Source organism: Marmota monax, unplaced genomic scaffold, assembly GCF_021218885.2.
Source record: "Marmota monax isolate L192 unplaced genomic scaffold, Marmota_monax_Labrador192_F-V1.1 WCK01_AAM20220418_F8-fsc00028, whole genome shotgun sequence".
Classification (NCBI taxonomy): Eukaryota; Metazoa; Chordata; class Mammalia; order Rodentia; family Sciuridae; genus Marmota; species Marmota monax.
Window position 1 is genome coordinate 10,795,698 of NW_026694779.1, and position 14,387 is coordinate 10,810,084.

The 14,387-nt window shown below is 41.4% G+C and overlaps 1 protein-coding gene across 1 annotated transcript in view; it reads right to left on the reverse strand.

Moving 5' to 3' along the window:
• Positions 1-14,387, reverse strand: part of Cntn6 (contactin 6) — a 288,762-nt gene that overhangs the window by 2,854 nt on the left and 271,521 nt on the right. Inside the window, 4 exon segments of the mRNA XM_046425552.2 lie at positions 45-157; positions 10,562-10,748; positions 12,161-12,276; positions 12,391-12,625. Of these exon segments, the coding sequence (XP_046281508.2) occupies positions 45-157; positions 10,562-10,748; positions 12,161-12,276; positions 12,391-12,625 (651 nt within the window).

Consider the following 14,387-nt stretch of genomic DNA (forward strand, 5'->3'; position numbering starts at 1 on the left):
CCTGGTGTCATAATTCATAGAACTGAAGGAAAAGTAAGACTCACCTTGTAGCCCAACACTTCAGACTCGTTTTCCATGGTCTTCACGTGCTCCCAGTTCAAGCATAACTTGGAGTTCGAGAGCTTCCAGGCAATGTTGGCGGGTGGTTGGCTGGGAGCTTTAAAAGACAATCAAAGAATCCAGTGAATATTAATCAGCTCATGGCCACTGCACGCTGTGCTATAACACGAAATGGGAAGAACGAGTCTCCGATGATTAGCATAGAAGGAGCTAAAATGTTTTTGGTGTCATTTGAAATCTCGTGTTAATTGTAATCAGAGTAAGCAGAATTGATTCCAATTCCGGTCATTTGAGAATGTCTTTGTGACAAGCGTATGAATTAATAATGGCTTCCCGAATGTCCAGTGTTAATTTATTAATCATGGCCGTTGAGTGTGTTGGTTGTGTACAAATGAATCAAAAGTCTCTAATGATTAGGATGGCATTGAGCTGTCAGTCAATGGGTATGTTAAGCAAATTCTGGTGGCGTTGGAACTGTTTAGGACTCTTTGGCTGTAACACTGCAACCAACTCAAGATATCCTAAGCAAAATATTAGTGGTTGATTTTAAAGAAAATAGGGGAATCTGTTAGCAGAGTCTGGAGAAGAGAAAAATGTCAAGGTCTTAGCACAGTCTGCTGTGTGTTCATATTAGTATAGACCATGTCTTTGTCATTCTGAGTGTATGTGACAGAAGTCCTAACTGCCCAGACTATTTGAAGATGGAAAAAGCCTCTATTCACAGATAGCTCAAGCTAGAATTCTGATGAGAAAAGTGTGTCTATCTCAACTCTATCACCCATGCTGCACAGTAAGCATGGAGTATGTCATTTAATGTAAATAGAGCTGGTGGGAACCCAAAAAAGGGGATAAAAAGAATCATCAGAAAGAGACTGATTATCTCAGAGGGTGTCTCCCCCAACTCCAAACTGTGGCTTTGAGTTCCTTGAAAGCAATGTTTTTTTTTTTTTTTTTTTTTTTGCGGGGGGGGAGAGGGAAAGTCAGGAACTAGAGGCAGCCTCCTAAAAGTATAGGATCCCAGTTCACCAAGACCGATTTACAAACAAGAAATCCAGATTCCAGGCCGGGAAGTCACTCATCCCAACAAACACAGCTATCTGGAGGCAGACCAGGTCAGAAGGCAGGTCTCTTGGTTTCCAATCAGGTGCGTCCCTATGACCAGGGGGACAGAGATTTGACCTGGACAAAGATCTGAGCCCCGGGTGATTGTTTTTGACATGTGAAAAACTAGGAGAGATTTAACATCATCCAGCTGCAAAGCAGAGGCAAAGATAAAACTTCCCAGGAAGATGTTTCTTGGCAAGTCTTTGGAGTTTGCGAAGCTGAATGACCCTGGCGGAAATGACGTCTGTTGGAATTTTCACTTACCTACTGCCTCAGCTCTTACACAGTATTGGAAATTCTTTCTCATCATGCAGGATGCAGGGTGTCCCATGTGGTATGACCGTGCATTCCCTGGTCTCCAAATCCATCGGAACACCACTACTGTTCACCTGGCCACAAATGTCACCCTTGGGACATGTAGAGAAATGCTCCCTCCGATGCTCCCATGGGGGCTCCGTTTATATTTATTGTGAATTTATCATGATGAATGACAGTTCCTCTCGGCCACGTGTTTCTCTAACTTTGCGCAGGATCTGAGCCTTCTCAACTCTGTTATTACCGACCCCAGCACCCTCGTGCGTGGCACAGAAGAGGCACCCAATTCAGATATGTTTCATAAGTGTCTTGCAATCAGATGGTGAAAGAAAACTTCTCAAGGTCCTTTGCCATTTTCTCAGGTCACATTGATCATGCCGTGGGCCATGGGCAGATTCGTAGGTGACCCAATGTGGCCCAGCCATTCATTATGTTGTCCTACCTTCCAAGACAAATGCCGAAGTTGGACCCACGGCAATCCATGTGTGTTCGTTAGATGGACAGACCCATCGGACTGACCGTCTCCTAGAACGAACCTAGCCCTAATTAAAGGCTCGAGAAGTCTATGTTCAGCAAAGGCTGAATGCCTCCCTGCCAATACATTTACCTCTGAAGGACCAGATGGCAATATTAATGATTTTTGTAATTATCCTCCTGTATTTTACTCCAAAGTGTCTTTTCTCATCTTTTTTTTTCTTTCTTTTTCTCAGCTCTTAGAAAAAAAAAACATAAGTAATATGAAAAGTCTCACAAGATATTCCGGCTTTAAAAATCTGGTATACTTTTTGGTTGTCTTTCTTTGATTTCTGTTCTTTAAGACGGAGCAGCAACATGAACTTCATCATGCAATCAATACGCAGCAAATAAAAATTCATCCTTCAATGTCGTTGGGCCTGATGGATTTGGAACGTTTCTTCGGGTGCTGGGTTGGATTTGTTTGCTCGCGTTAGAGAAAAAGCACTGTTTTGAACACCCAGAGCTCACTGATGAAGCAATGTGCAAGAAGGAGACAGAGAACTGACTTACACCAGCAGTGTGGATGAGTGAGTTGTGACCTTGTCAATAACCTTGTGATTGACATGTTTGCTCTTGTTTCCTCATCAATCAAAGCAGAAGCAAAATACCCCAATAATATCTGAGGGGACTTCCGCCAGGAGTACTTTGGAATGAGTGGCCAGTTACATGGATTAATTAGAATGCTTTATTTTTCTTGCTATCACAAGAGTAAAAAGAGGCAGCCTTTGAAGTCAGAGAGAACTTGAATTTGCATCTATTCTCTGCCAACAGCCCCGGTTGTCTTATTTTTGAAATGAGACTAATCACTCCTAGTTTATAAGATTCTCAGCCTATATGAAACAAAATATGAAACGTGCTTCTCTTCCTTAGTGGTACATATTAAAAAAAAAACTCAATAACTGTTAATTCTCTCTCCTAAGACCAGACGTTTGCCACTGTGGTGTTATGAAATAATCAGTTTTTCAATGGTGTTCAACCGTGGTTTGTTACCAATAGTAAAATTCAGAAGCGGGCAATTGATTCACTTCTTAAGTATAATTAGCATATATTCAAGACTGTCCCTTAATAATACAACTCTCACTTGCTTCTTTATAGGATTTTTGAAAGGAAGATACAAATGGAAGACTCTCGGCTAATTATCTGGGAAGTTCTACTAGTCTCTAGCCTTTGTCTTTATCCACAAGGGTTTCTAAAATGACCGTGCCACACATCTGCCGTTAAAAAACAAAATAATAATAATAAAAAAACCTCTGAAAGCTCTTTAGAAGACTATCACCTTAAAAAGAGCACTGTTACCAGCTCTGTCTCCATGAAGCTGATTAAAGTGGGTTGCAAATGTCTAGGATGGAACTGTAATTTCTATTACCTTAAAAAGCCAAAGGCCAGGTGTGGGGGCATATGCCTATAATCCCAGTGGCTCAGGAGGCTGAGGTAGGAGGATAGTGAGTTCAAAGCCAGCCTCAACAAAAGCGAGGCTGCTAAGCAACTCAGTGAGACCCTTCCTCGAAATAAAATACAAAATAGGGCTTGGATGTGGCTCAGTGGTCGAGTGCCCCTGAGTTCAATTCCTCATACCCCCACCCCGCAAAAAGCCAAAGCCCTTCCTGTGGAATATATGAAACACATGTCATAAAGCCTGTACCAGGTTTATACTGGTAAACTAAACAAACAAGTACTTCTTCTAGTTAAAAAAAAAAAAAAGTTTTGCAGGCAATTTCCAAGGACGAAATCATTTCCTATTAATCAAATGACAAAGCGACATTAAACTAGCCTCCACAGCTCTAATGGTCTCCCTGTAATCAATTTTTCTGTAGATGGCATTTATATTCAACTGTAGTTCACACTGTGAACTCAATTCAAAAACAACTTCTTATGTTACACTTCTGAGTAACAGCATGGGGCTGACATTTGGGCAAGAGAGAAAGAACATAAGTGCAAGAGAGAATAAAAGCTTAATGCTTCCTTTATGTCTAAATATGGATTGATTGCATATTTACAGCAAGAAAGAATCTAGCACCCAGCGCTAGTCAGTCAACGTCAGGGGCCAAACGGAGACAAAATTTGTAAACACTTTCTGCTCCTGTTTCTCAGTGCGTCTTTCTACGCGAGCAGGGCTTTGTTTGTTTTGTTTTGTGGTATTTTTTTTTAATTTTTATTTTCCTCTTAGAATTTATGTAAATATTTTCCTTCCTTTCGTTGAAAATCTAAATGCCTTGTAAGTGATGTCTGGGTGGATCACAGTATATTTGGAGATCCTCTGAGCTGCCTTTGCAAATGTGTCATATCACTTAGCCACAGTCCGTACAGCTGAATGGCTGAGGTTTATTAAATATAGGGACACCACTGTCATCATGGTCATCCATAGCAACAATAGTAGCACACTGAAGCAACTTTGTGCCACAGTCTGGCTGGGCACAAAATCACAAGCCACCACACAGCTTGTAGGTTCAAACAGCAACTCTTTATTCCCGAACTCACACCAGCCGTCTACAATCACGTTCTGGGGAAATCCACGTTCTCTGCCCAAATCCACGTTCTCTGGGCTTCTATCTCCAAAATATACTGTCTAAATCCCGTGAGAACTCAAGGGGAACTCAGGCAGCAGGATACGCCCTATTCCCAGCAGGAATAATCTTAAACCTTAAACCTGGAACCTAAACTGGGAACGCCCTAAACATGATTATCTTAAAACCAGGAACACCCTAATCTGCCTTGGTCCTTGAGCAAGGTCACCTACATTCAATGTCACTGCAACATGGGGTATGCTGGCAAGGAAATTGTCATACCTACTTGGCTAATGGCTCCCAGCAACTTTGTATTATGCAATTTTTTTTTTTCAATGTAGAAGTCCTTCAGTCTTCTAATTCTTTGGATCTTTGATGACCTATCCAAATATGCATTCTTCCAGGACAGGTATCTCTTCTTAGATATATCTGAGACTCTTATTTTATTCACAGTATTTTCATAATTCATTAGTATTTCAACTCCATCTTTGCTTACTTTCAGTTATTTTTCTACTACAAGAAAAAGTGCCTGAAGGCAAGAATCCCAAAAGCCACTATCTCTTTAGTGGATAAACAAATCATCTTATTTCCAGGAAAAAAAAAAAAAAAAGGTTCTACCTCCTTTTTAGCTAACCCAATCAGACTAGGCAGAGATTTTGGTAAATATGAGCTCTGCTATCTCAATTCCCAGAGGAAGATCAGACATCAGACAGAGAATCCACACACAGTGACAGTTTGAATGTGCGATAGATACAGAATTTTTTGATGTCACCACGACTCAGAGGTGATCCTGATGATATCTCAAGGACGTGGAGAAATCCAAGTGAAATCCAAGGCTGGTATTTAGAATCAGGGCTATCTCCAACATTTCATTAAAGGGATTTCTCATGTAGGCGGTGGGTGTCCTTCCAAAAGAAAATTTCTGCCACGAATTTATAAAGAGAAACATGGGCAGCAAAGAGCGGTTCCCTCCTGCTCTCTAACAATGCAACGATGTGCAATCCCCTCTAAAGAAGAATCACACACAACAGGAGGCACGGAGCGCTCATACGTGGCAGCCAGTGGGTCGCTGGGGTGTCTGCTAGCCACATCTTTCGGGTCTCATTGCTAGGGCTAGAGGTACACAGCATCCTTGCTCCTCTCTCAGATGAGAAGGTGTATCCAGAGTTGTCAAATAAAGTGGACGCATCACACAGATGGATGAGGGCTGAGCGGGAGTCACATCCAGATGACTGTCAGAGCTAGTTGAGGGGTAGGAGAGGGAGGGACTTTGAGACAGACTGGCCAAGATCGAGTGTGTCTTTTTTTTTTTTTTGTTATTTTTCATTCTATGGGAAAAAAGAAAAGAATGAAAATGTGGGGACACGGGTAGGTTAGGTTTTCATTTTAGGCCAGAAAATTTCAGAGCAGTTTGAGGCTTCATTTGGAGGGAGAGGGACTACTCAGACGGAGAGTGCTTTAGTCAGCTATTCATTGCTGTAACCAAAAGATCTGAGAAGAACAACTTAGAGGAGGAAAGGTTTGTCTGGGTCCTTGATTTCAGAGGTTCAGTCCATAGTTGGCTGATTCCACTGGTAGACGGGTGAACCCAGCCTAATTCCACCTGAAGATTGGGAGCCATCTCATCACAGTCATAAAAAGTTAATTTCTATTTTACTGTAAATTCCTGTGATTTCCAAACTTGCTTGGAATGCCTGCCCGTGCCTTGAACTCACCCACGCCTGGCTTTCCCTGACCAGATAACAACCCTCTCTGAGACCTTAGCGGCACCTCATAAATTCTGGTGTTGGGATCTAAATTGACTCCCTAACTTGAAATGTTGAACCGTTTAGATCATTAACCTACTGTCTGCCTTTGGATTCTGCTTGTCAAAATCCTGTTATCTGTAAGTTCTCAAGACACCCCCCTTTTGCAACTTTTTTGTGCTATAAAACCTTGTTCCTGGAGAGCTGGGGTGATGATCTCTAACCCACGGATTTTGGGGAGAGACAGTCCCGGCTGGCCGGAATTACAAGCTTGCTTTAATTTGGTTTAAAATTGGAGTTGGTGGTCTTTTCTTTGCTTCGTGGTTTAATGGTGGAAGAGGAAATCAGCTCAGGACATGGCACCAGGAAGCAGAGAGAGAGAGAGCTCTACTCACCAGGAACAAAATATAAACCCCAAAGGAACACCCCCAGTGACCTACCTCTTGCAGTGAGGATATCCAACCTGCCTATGGTTACCACTGTTCGTCCCTCAGAGGATTCATCCACTGATTAGGTTACAGCTCTTATCACCATCTCACTTCTGAAATTTGCTGTATATTCTCACATGGAAGGTTTTTGGGGGTACCTTATATCCAAACCATAACAGAGGGGGATATTATAAACCAGAACAGTGGAGACAGGATGAAGAGATTTCATGCTTACAGCGTATCAGTGTAATGGATGACGTGGAAACACCTTTCTGAGCCTTCCTGTCCTCATGTCTAAGAATGACAATATGAAACTCCTTGGTTTGCTGCAGAATTAAGTGAGATGCAGCTTGAAGAAATTAACGCAGGCTTGGAGTCATAGGCTCGGAGTTCCATATTCCATAACTGTGGCAGGCAGAAAAATAGTCTCCTAAAAAGGTCCACCTCCTGATTCTCAGATCCTGGGGCTATGTAACTCTCCATGGAAAAGAAGAGCTTGTCTGTGGGATTAGGTTAAGGATCTTGGTGTGGGCAAAACATCCTGGATTGTTCTGGTGGATTTGATGGGATCCTAAGGGTCCTAAAGAAAGATTGGAGTAGACAAGAGAGTCGGAGTTCGAGGAGCTGTGCTCACAGAAGCAGAGGGTCAGAGGGGAGAGAGAGAGAGGAAGCTCCCCAAGGGCTGCTAGCACTCAAAGTGCAAAATGGGAAGCAGGAATTCTCCAGAAGCCAGGAAATCCCAAGGAACAATTCTCAGGATTCTCCAAAGGCAGGGCTGTCCTTACAGACACGGAGATTTCTACTCAGGGAAACTATTCTTCACCTCTGAACTCTAAAAGCCTATGACAATCCATTTCTATTTGTTTTAAAATACTGTCTGTGGCAACTTGTGACAGTATCACTAGGAAGCATTAGCATTCTGTCCTCATGATGTCTGACATGTAGGATGTCAAAAGACCGCGATGGAAGGTGGGCTGGTGTTCAGATACAGCAGGATAGAGATTTGTGTCACCTCCTTGCTCTCAAGGGCTTGTTGGCTATTATGTTAATGGCATTGAAGCATACAGGCTGGTGAAAGCCGAATTTTTAAGAAATACTGAAAGTAGATTTTTTTCACGAAATAAATTGGGACCTGCCAAAGATTTTGTATTTGATTCAATTCAGAAAGAACACAGAGGTCTTCACTTAAATCTTTCTGATTCTCATTTCAATTTTTCCCTTAGCAGATACACACAACCACTCCATTTTGGGGTGATGTCATTCCTGGTTCATGAAACCATTTCCAAAAGATATATATCTCCAACATTTTTATGAAGTGATTATGTGCTATTAGATCGAACCACCAGTTGTTTTCTTGGCATTTGATCCAAATTTCCATCAAATCCATCCAAGTTGTTCTGCCGAATAAACTTGATGTTAAAAAGAAAATTTTCTTCTTTAGAAGACATAGACTAGCACAAACTAATGCACATTGATGTTAGGCTGCATGGGCAATCAAATAGCAAATGCAGGTCACAGAAGAAAAGTTCTAACTGAGGTTTTGTATCTATCTTTTGTATGTCATATATCATGACATATCTCAGAAATGCATACGTATTTATATATCTGGACACACACACAGCAATCTCATTCTGAAATACATGCTTTGTTCACTGTTCAGGTCTCAACCACCTTAAGCTGATCAACCAACGGGATGATGTCTATAATAAATCGACCTCAGTCCGGGGCTCCATGACTGCACTGAATTTTCTGTGAGATTTTCACAATACAAATCTATGCTTTTTAAAACAAAAAAACAAAAAACAAGAAAAAAAATACCATTCCTATATGTTCCTAATCACCTTTGATTTTGCTTGAGATAGAAACTGAATTCCATCCAGAATTTTTGTGACGTTGGCGCCACTCCATCAGCTAGAACTGAATGTCTGGGCAATCTGAAAACCACTGATTGATTGGAGATTTCCATTCCTAGCTGCAGAATAGCTGAATTCTGGATGACTTCAGAACAAACACAGAAACTTATGCTAATACAGGTGTCTGTCAATGACTACATCAGTTTAGTGCAGGTAGAGCAAGACGGGGGCAGAACAGAGCTCCATCTCCAGCTGATCCATCTATGGGCATCCGTCAGAGGACAGCTCTCAAGCTGAGTAGATTGGTGCAGCACTGGTCTAGGAACTTGTAGTCCACACGTACTACTTCCTAGAAATGACTGACGCCTGAGAGTTCTGTGTGTCTCCCTCTTGATGGTTCCTAAGCACTTGGTATTTCCGATGGTCTTCTCGTTGTTAGCGCCTTGTTTGTACTCCACTGATAATTTAGGAAGGTAGTGAGGAGAGAAGGATTTCTCATGAACAGATAAGAAAATTAAAGCAGAAAAAAATGGAATGCCTTGTCACTTCCTGTCATATGATGAGCATCAGTGATGTACCCAGAATTGGTACAGGTCCCTGAATTGGTACAGCTCTGGTACTGACTGGGCCATCACTGGATCATCTGTCTAACCAAGGGTCTATTAACTAAGATGATTTCCAGGTTCTTTTTGACCATAGTGAGTCTAAGCATAATGGGAAAAAACCCTTAATCTGATTTCAAACCCTTAATATCACCTGATTTTCAAACTCTTCTCAACCGTCTTCCCCAAAACCCAAGAGTAGTAACAACACAGCATTCATAGGCAAGTGAGAGTTTGGCATTTTGTTGGTAGCATTGAATTTATGTCTTAGTCTTTCTTAAAATTCAACAACTACAGAAGTCCTCCCCTCATCCACAGTTTTACTTTTCATAGTTTCAGTTAATCCATGCTTAATGATAGACTGAAAATATTAAATGGGATATTAAAAAACTAAATAATCTATAAAATTTAAATTGCAAGCTGTTGTATTGTGACGAGATCTCCCGCTGTCCCGCTCCATCCAACCCAGGACATGAGTCATCCCTTTGTCCAGCGTATCCAAGCTGTATAGACTACTCACCCGTTAGTCATTTGGTAGCCATCTCAGTTATCAGATCAATAGTCGAAATACGGGTAATGTATGCCCATCTACTGTGTACGAGGGATATTTAAACATATAAAATCACAAAATGTTCACATTATAGCTATGATTTACTCCTATTTGATCAGACCATTCCCAATTTTTCACTGTGCTCCACATTGTAGAATATGTGTTCATCACTGAACTCAGGCAGAGGGCAAGGGCAACTGTAGTAATCAGTGATCATCTCAGATTTAGTGGCCCCAACTATGTGACAGATGGCAGGGTGATTACGAAAGGGAGATGGGTGAGAGTCAGCAGAAGAGTTCATCCTTAAATTTCAGGGGCATCCAAGTAAAGTACAGTGACAGATATCCTCGGAGGAAAGATTTAGATATCCAACAGGGTACACTGTAAGACTCACATGATAAATAAAACAAAGCAAAAATAAGGAAAAAATATTTACTCATCATTTACTAACGTGCTAAGTGCTTGTTAATAATTTTCACTTTCAACCTTGGACAACACTCTAGGAGGCCATCAATGCTAATTTTTCTCCATTTAACAGGTGCTGCTGAGACTCGGAGAGAGTCTCAGCATTTCTGGGATGAGAGGTTAGTTTTTGAACTCATTTGGGGAAATGCAAACTGATGTCACCACTCTTCAGCATAACCCTCTTTTGTCTTTAAATACTGACAGCTCTCCATCCTTGGGAATTCCAGAAAGATCCCAAGAGTTTCTCTGGGTTGTCCCCAGAAGGTTCCAACAGTTATTGACATTAAAGGTACAAATGCGGTCACCACAGGAACCCAGCAGTAAGGTCCATTTATTACTTATGAAATGGACCCAGGGTAGGAAAGGGCTTCCACTCACTGACCAGTCTCATTTTCCCAAGGGGGGGGATGGATACTTACGGGACTTTTTGGTGGTGACGTTGACCGGGGGGCTTGAGGGACCTGTCCCCGCCGTGTTATAAGCTCTCACAGAAGCAAAGTAGATGGTGTTGGCTTTCAGTCCCGTGATGTTTTTGGTGGTGACATTTCCACTGACCCGGGTCCTACCAACCATGGATTCCTTGGAGTCGTCCGTCCAGTATAAGATCTGGTTATTCAAAGAAAAGAATAAGCCATTCACGGCTTTCCAACAACCATCGACTGCAGGCATTTGGAGAGAGACAGTGTCAGAGACAAAAATGATTCCCAATTCCCACATTCACCGACGAATATGGCAAAACAACCAAATTACTGAAGTCTAATACATAAATAAAAAAATAAAAGATACTCTATGTGAATACATATTCTTAATAAAAATTAGAGAACCTGGGCTTTCCTAAATTTCCAACCTTGTGTGAAGGTTATCGGCTTCAACAAAGAGTACATAACAAATCTGAGCAAAACAAATTTCATGCGTCAATCAAAGACACTAGCAATGATGTTCTGCTACTGCCATTAACACCAGAGTTCTTTGGATCATAGGGTAGTTAATAATTGAACTTATACTGATCCCTTTTCATGCTTTTAGACACAATAAAAAATTTAAAAAAAAGAGAATAAAGGGTAAATACCTATTTCTAAGCCCTTACAGCCTAGTTAGGAGATTAGAATAGCTATGTGGAATGAAACCATGGGATGTTTTCCAAAGATGTGAAACAGGAAAAAAAAAACAAAAACAAAACTATAAGAATTTGGAGAAAGACAACATGGATCAAAGAACAGTCCTAGAGATGAGCTTTGAGAAATAAATAGGGTTCAGATAAGAGGTGTGGCACTCTAGACATGGAATGGAAGGATACTACCAAGTGAGTTTAACTTAACCTCTTGTTTGGATCAGAAGGTTCATGTTAAAAGGAAAACGATCCTTAACATGGATGTGCCTCTTAAATTTTAACAAGTTAATATTGATGACAGGTGCAATGCTGTATATCAGGTTTCTAGAACTTACTCATCTTATTTAACTGAAACTGTGTGCCCTTTGAAATGCCTATCACTTGTTAATTTTCTGCTTATGATCACTTGGAAAGATTTTCTTCCCTTCATTCATTCTTTATCTTTAGACATTGCTATAGTTTAGATCTGAAGTCCCTCCCAAGGCCCCTGATTGAAGGTCCATGGCACTACCTGGGGGCATGGAACCTCTAAGAGGTGGGGCCTAGTGGGAGGAAGTTAGATCATTGCGGTCGCATCCTTCAAAAAGATATTGGGACCCTAGTGCCTTCCTTTGTCTCTCATTGCTTCCTGGCTTCCTGGAGGTGAGCAGTTCCTTGGCCACATGCTCCCATAGTGAAGAGGTCCCTTGCCACAGACCCCAAAGCAACTGGCCAAACAATCATAACCTTAATCCACCAAAACCATGAGCCAAAATAGTCTTCTTTTTAAGCCGATTATCTCAGGTATTTGGTTACAGCGATGAAAAGCTGACCAATACAGACATACAGTACAACCTAGGTCAGGGGTTCGGGGATGCTGTGCATGGACTGGTGCCTTTAGAGGAAGCGGAAAGTGCACCTAGATTACCTCGTAGCCTAGCACTCGTCCTGTGTTCCTGTTCCAGGCAATAGCGTTCCATGACACCTCCACTTCAGAAGCAGAGAAACTCTGGATGGAAGTTCCCTTTGGGGCCAGCTGAGGTTCTACCATCCAGACAAAGACAGAGCCATCCGTTAGCAGAGGGGCCTTCCAGAAAACCAATGCCAAATGCAAATCAGTTCTCAAGCGGAGCCAACCCAGAACTAAGGTCAACTCACCGTCTTCCCCAGAGTAGATGATGGACACGGTGCTCAGGGAGCCCTCTCCTTCATTATTATAGACCCCCACTTTGACTTCAAAGGGAGACAGGGGCGTGATGCTGTCGTTGCGGTAGATGAACTTGGAGGATTCCACAAAGGCTACTCTCTCCTTGGTCCAGGTGGTCGAGCCCACGGGCCGGAACATGACGACGTATCCAAACCCTTCTCCGTTTTGCAGCTCTTCTGGAATGGACTTGGTCAGAATGTGATCAATCAGCTCAGCAAGGGGCCAAAGTACGGTAATGAGCTATTACAATATTTAGTGGTTATTCGGCATTTCTTTTATAGAAATGAACATAGGTCTTGGCCCTGTTTAGTGACGTACTGAAAAAAAATACTCTTACTTGGAATGCCAATAGGAAAATGATCCCAAAGAAAGGTTTTTAGAGCAATAGTTGAAACTTTAAAAATAAAAACCAAATCCTATACATTTATATCTAGTTCCTTAACCGTTCACGAATGATGATCATATGTGGTCTAAAAGATACATGGTTTCGAGATTAAAAACTAAAACATAATTCTAAACTCAGCACAGAATTCACTTAGTAACTGTTTAAAAGTCTATATGTTTTCATTTCACAAGAAAATCTTGTAAGATGTGGGTGATGAAATTATGTTACAATAACATACCCTTTAAGACAGAACATTTCTCACAAGAAAGCATAAAGAATCTCCTAGTATCTTTAAAACCCATATCTTCATTTGTAGTGAAGCACTGTGTGTTTTTCCTGACATAAGCAAATATGTGATAATCTCCACAGAGATCAAATTCTATAAAATACATCCCCAAACCTGAAATTATTCAAATCACAAAATATAAAAAAGTACCCATTTTCCCAGAACTCTGTAAATAAGAAAAATGATAAGTAATCACATAGAACGAAACAAAGGAAAAATGAATTTGGGGCTTGATTCTGGACTAGTATCCACCTGGTTATAAGAAACTTGTATTTAAAAACCAATGACTTTGGGTTGGGGTTGTGGCTTGGTGGTACAGCACTTGCCTAGCATGTGTGAGTCACTGGGTTCGATTCTCAGCACCACAGGTAAATAAATAAAATAAAGGTCCATTGACAAGTAAAAAAAAAAATGTTTTAAAAAAATCAATGACTTTGTTGTGTTTTTCCAAAGGAAATGCTTTTCTGATGCTTCCTTGATATTTTGGTAAACTAAAAATGCACACCTAACAGGGCATCATAACCTGAGTCCCTCAAGTTCACAATGACATTTCTGAGACCCTCCTTATCCATTGGAGTTCATTTACTGTGTTGCAGTATCCCCCAGAGTTACACCACGTCTGATGACCCAGCTACAGCACCAGAACAAAGGGACCATCTTGCTCAGCATCTGTGTGTTGTTCTAGTGCAAAAATCTCTGTGCTCTAGACTAGGAGAGGTGGCACATGCCTGTAATCCCAGAGGCTCTGAAGTCGGAGGCAGAAGAATTACAAGTTTGAGGCCAGACTCCACAATTTAGCAATGTTCTAAGCAACTTAGCAAAACCCCATCTCAAAATAATAAAATAGGTCTAGGGATGTGGTTCTATGGTTAAGTGCTCTGGTTTCCATCTCTGGGATCCATCCCACCAAAAGAAAAAAAAAAAAGAAAAGAAATCTTTGGGCATGATAGTAACCAATAGAAACAACTTCTGTAAGTTCGCATCTGAAGTAGGAGGACTGGGTGGTGGGCAATCACAGGGCAGGCAATATGCAGAAGGTGGTCAGTAGCAAGGGCACTGGTGCACCTAGAAGCTAAGTAAAAGAAGCTCTCAATTAGACACAGAGGAGAGAGGACTGAACTAGTAGCCAGGTGTAAAATTGGAAGCAGTGGAATTGGGAAGAACTGAGGCACAGGTGAGGATTACTAAAGCCAGAGACTGTTCACAAGAACAGGTGGTTCTGGACGGGACTCCTGTGCTCAGAACAGAGATGAACAAATTTGCAGTTCTGCCTTTGA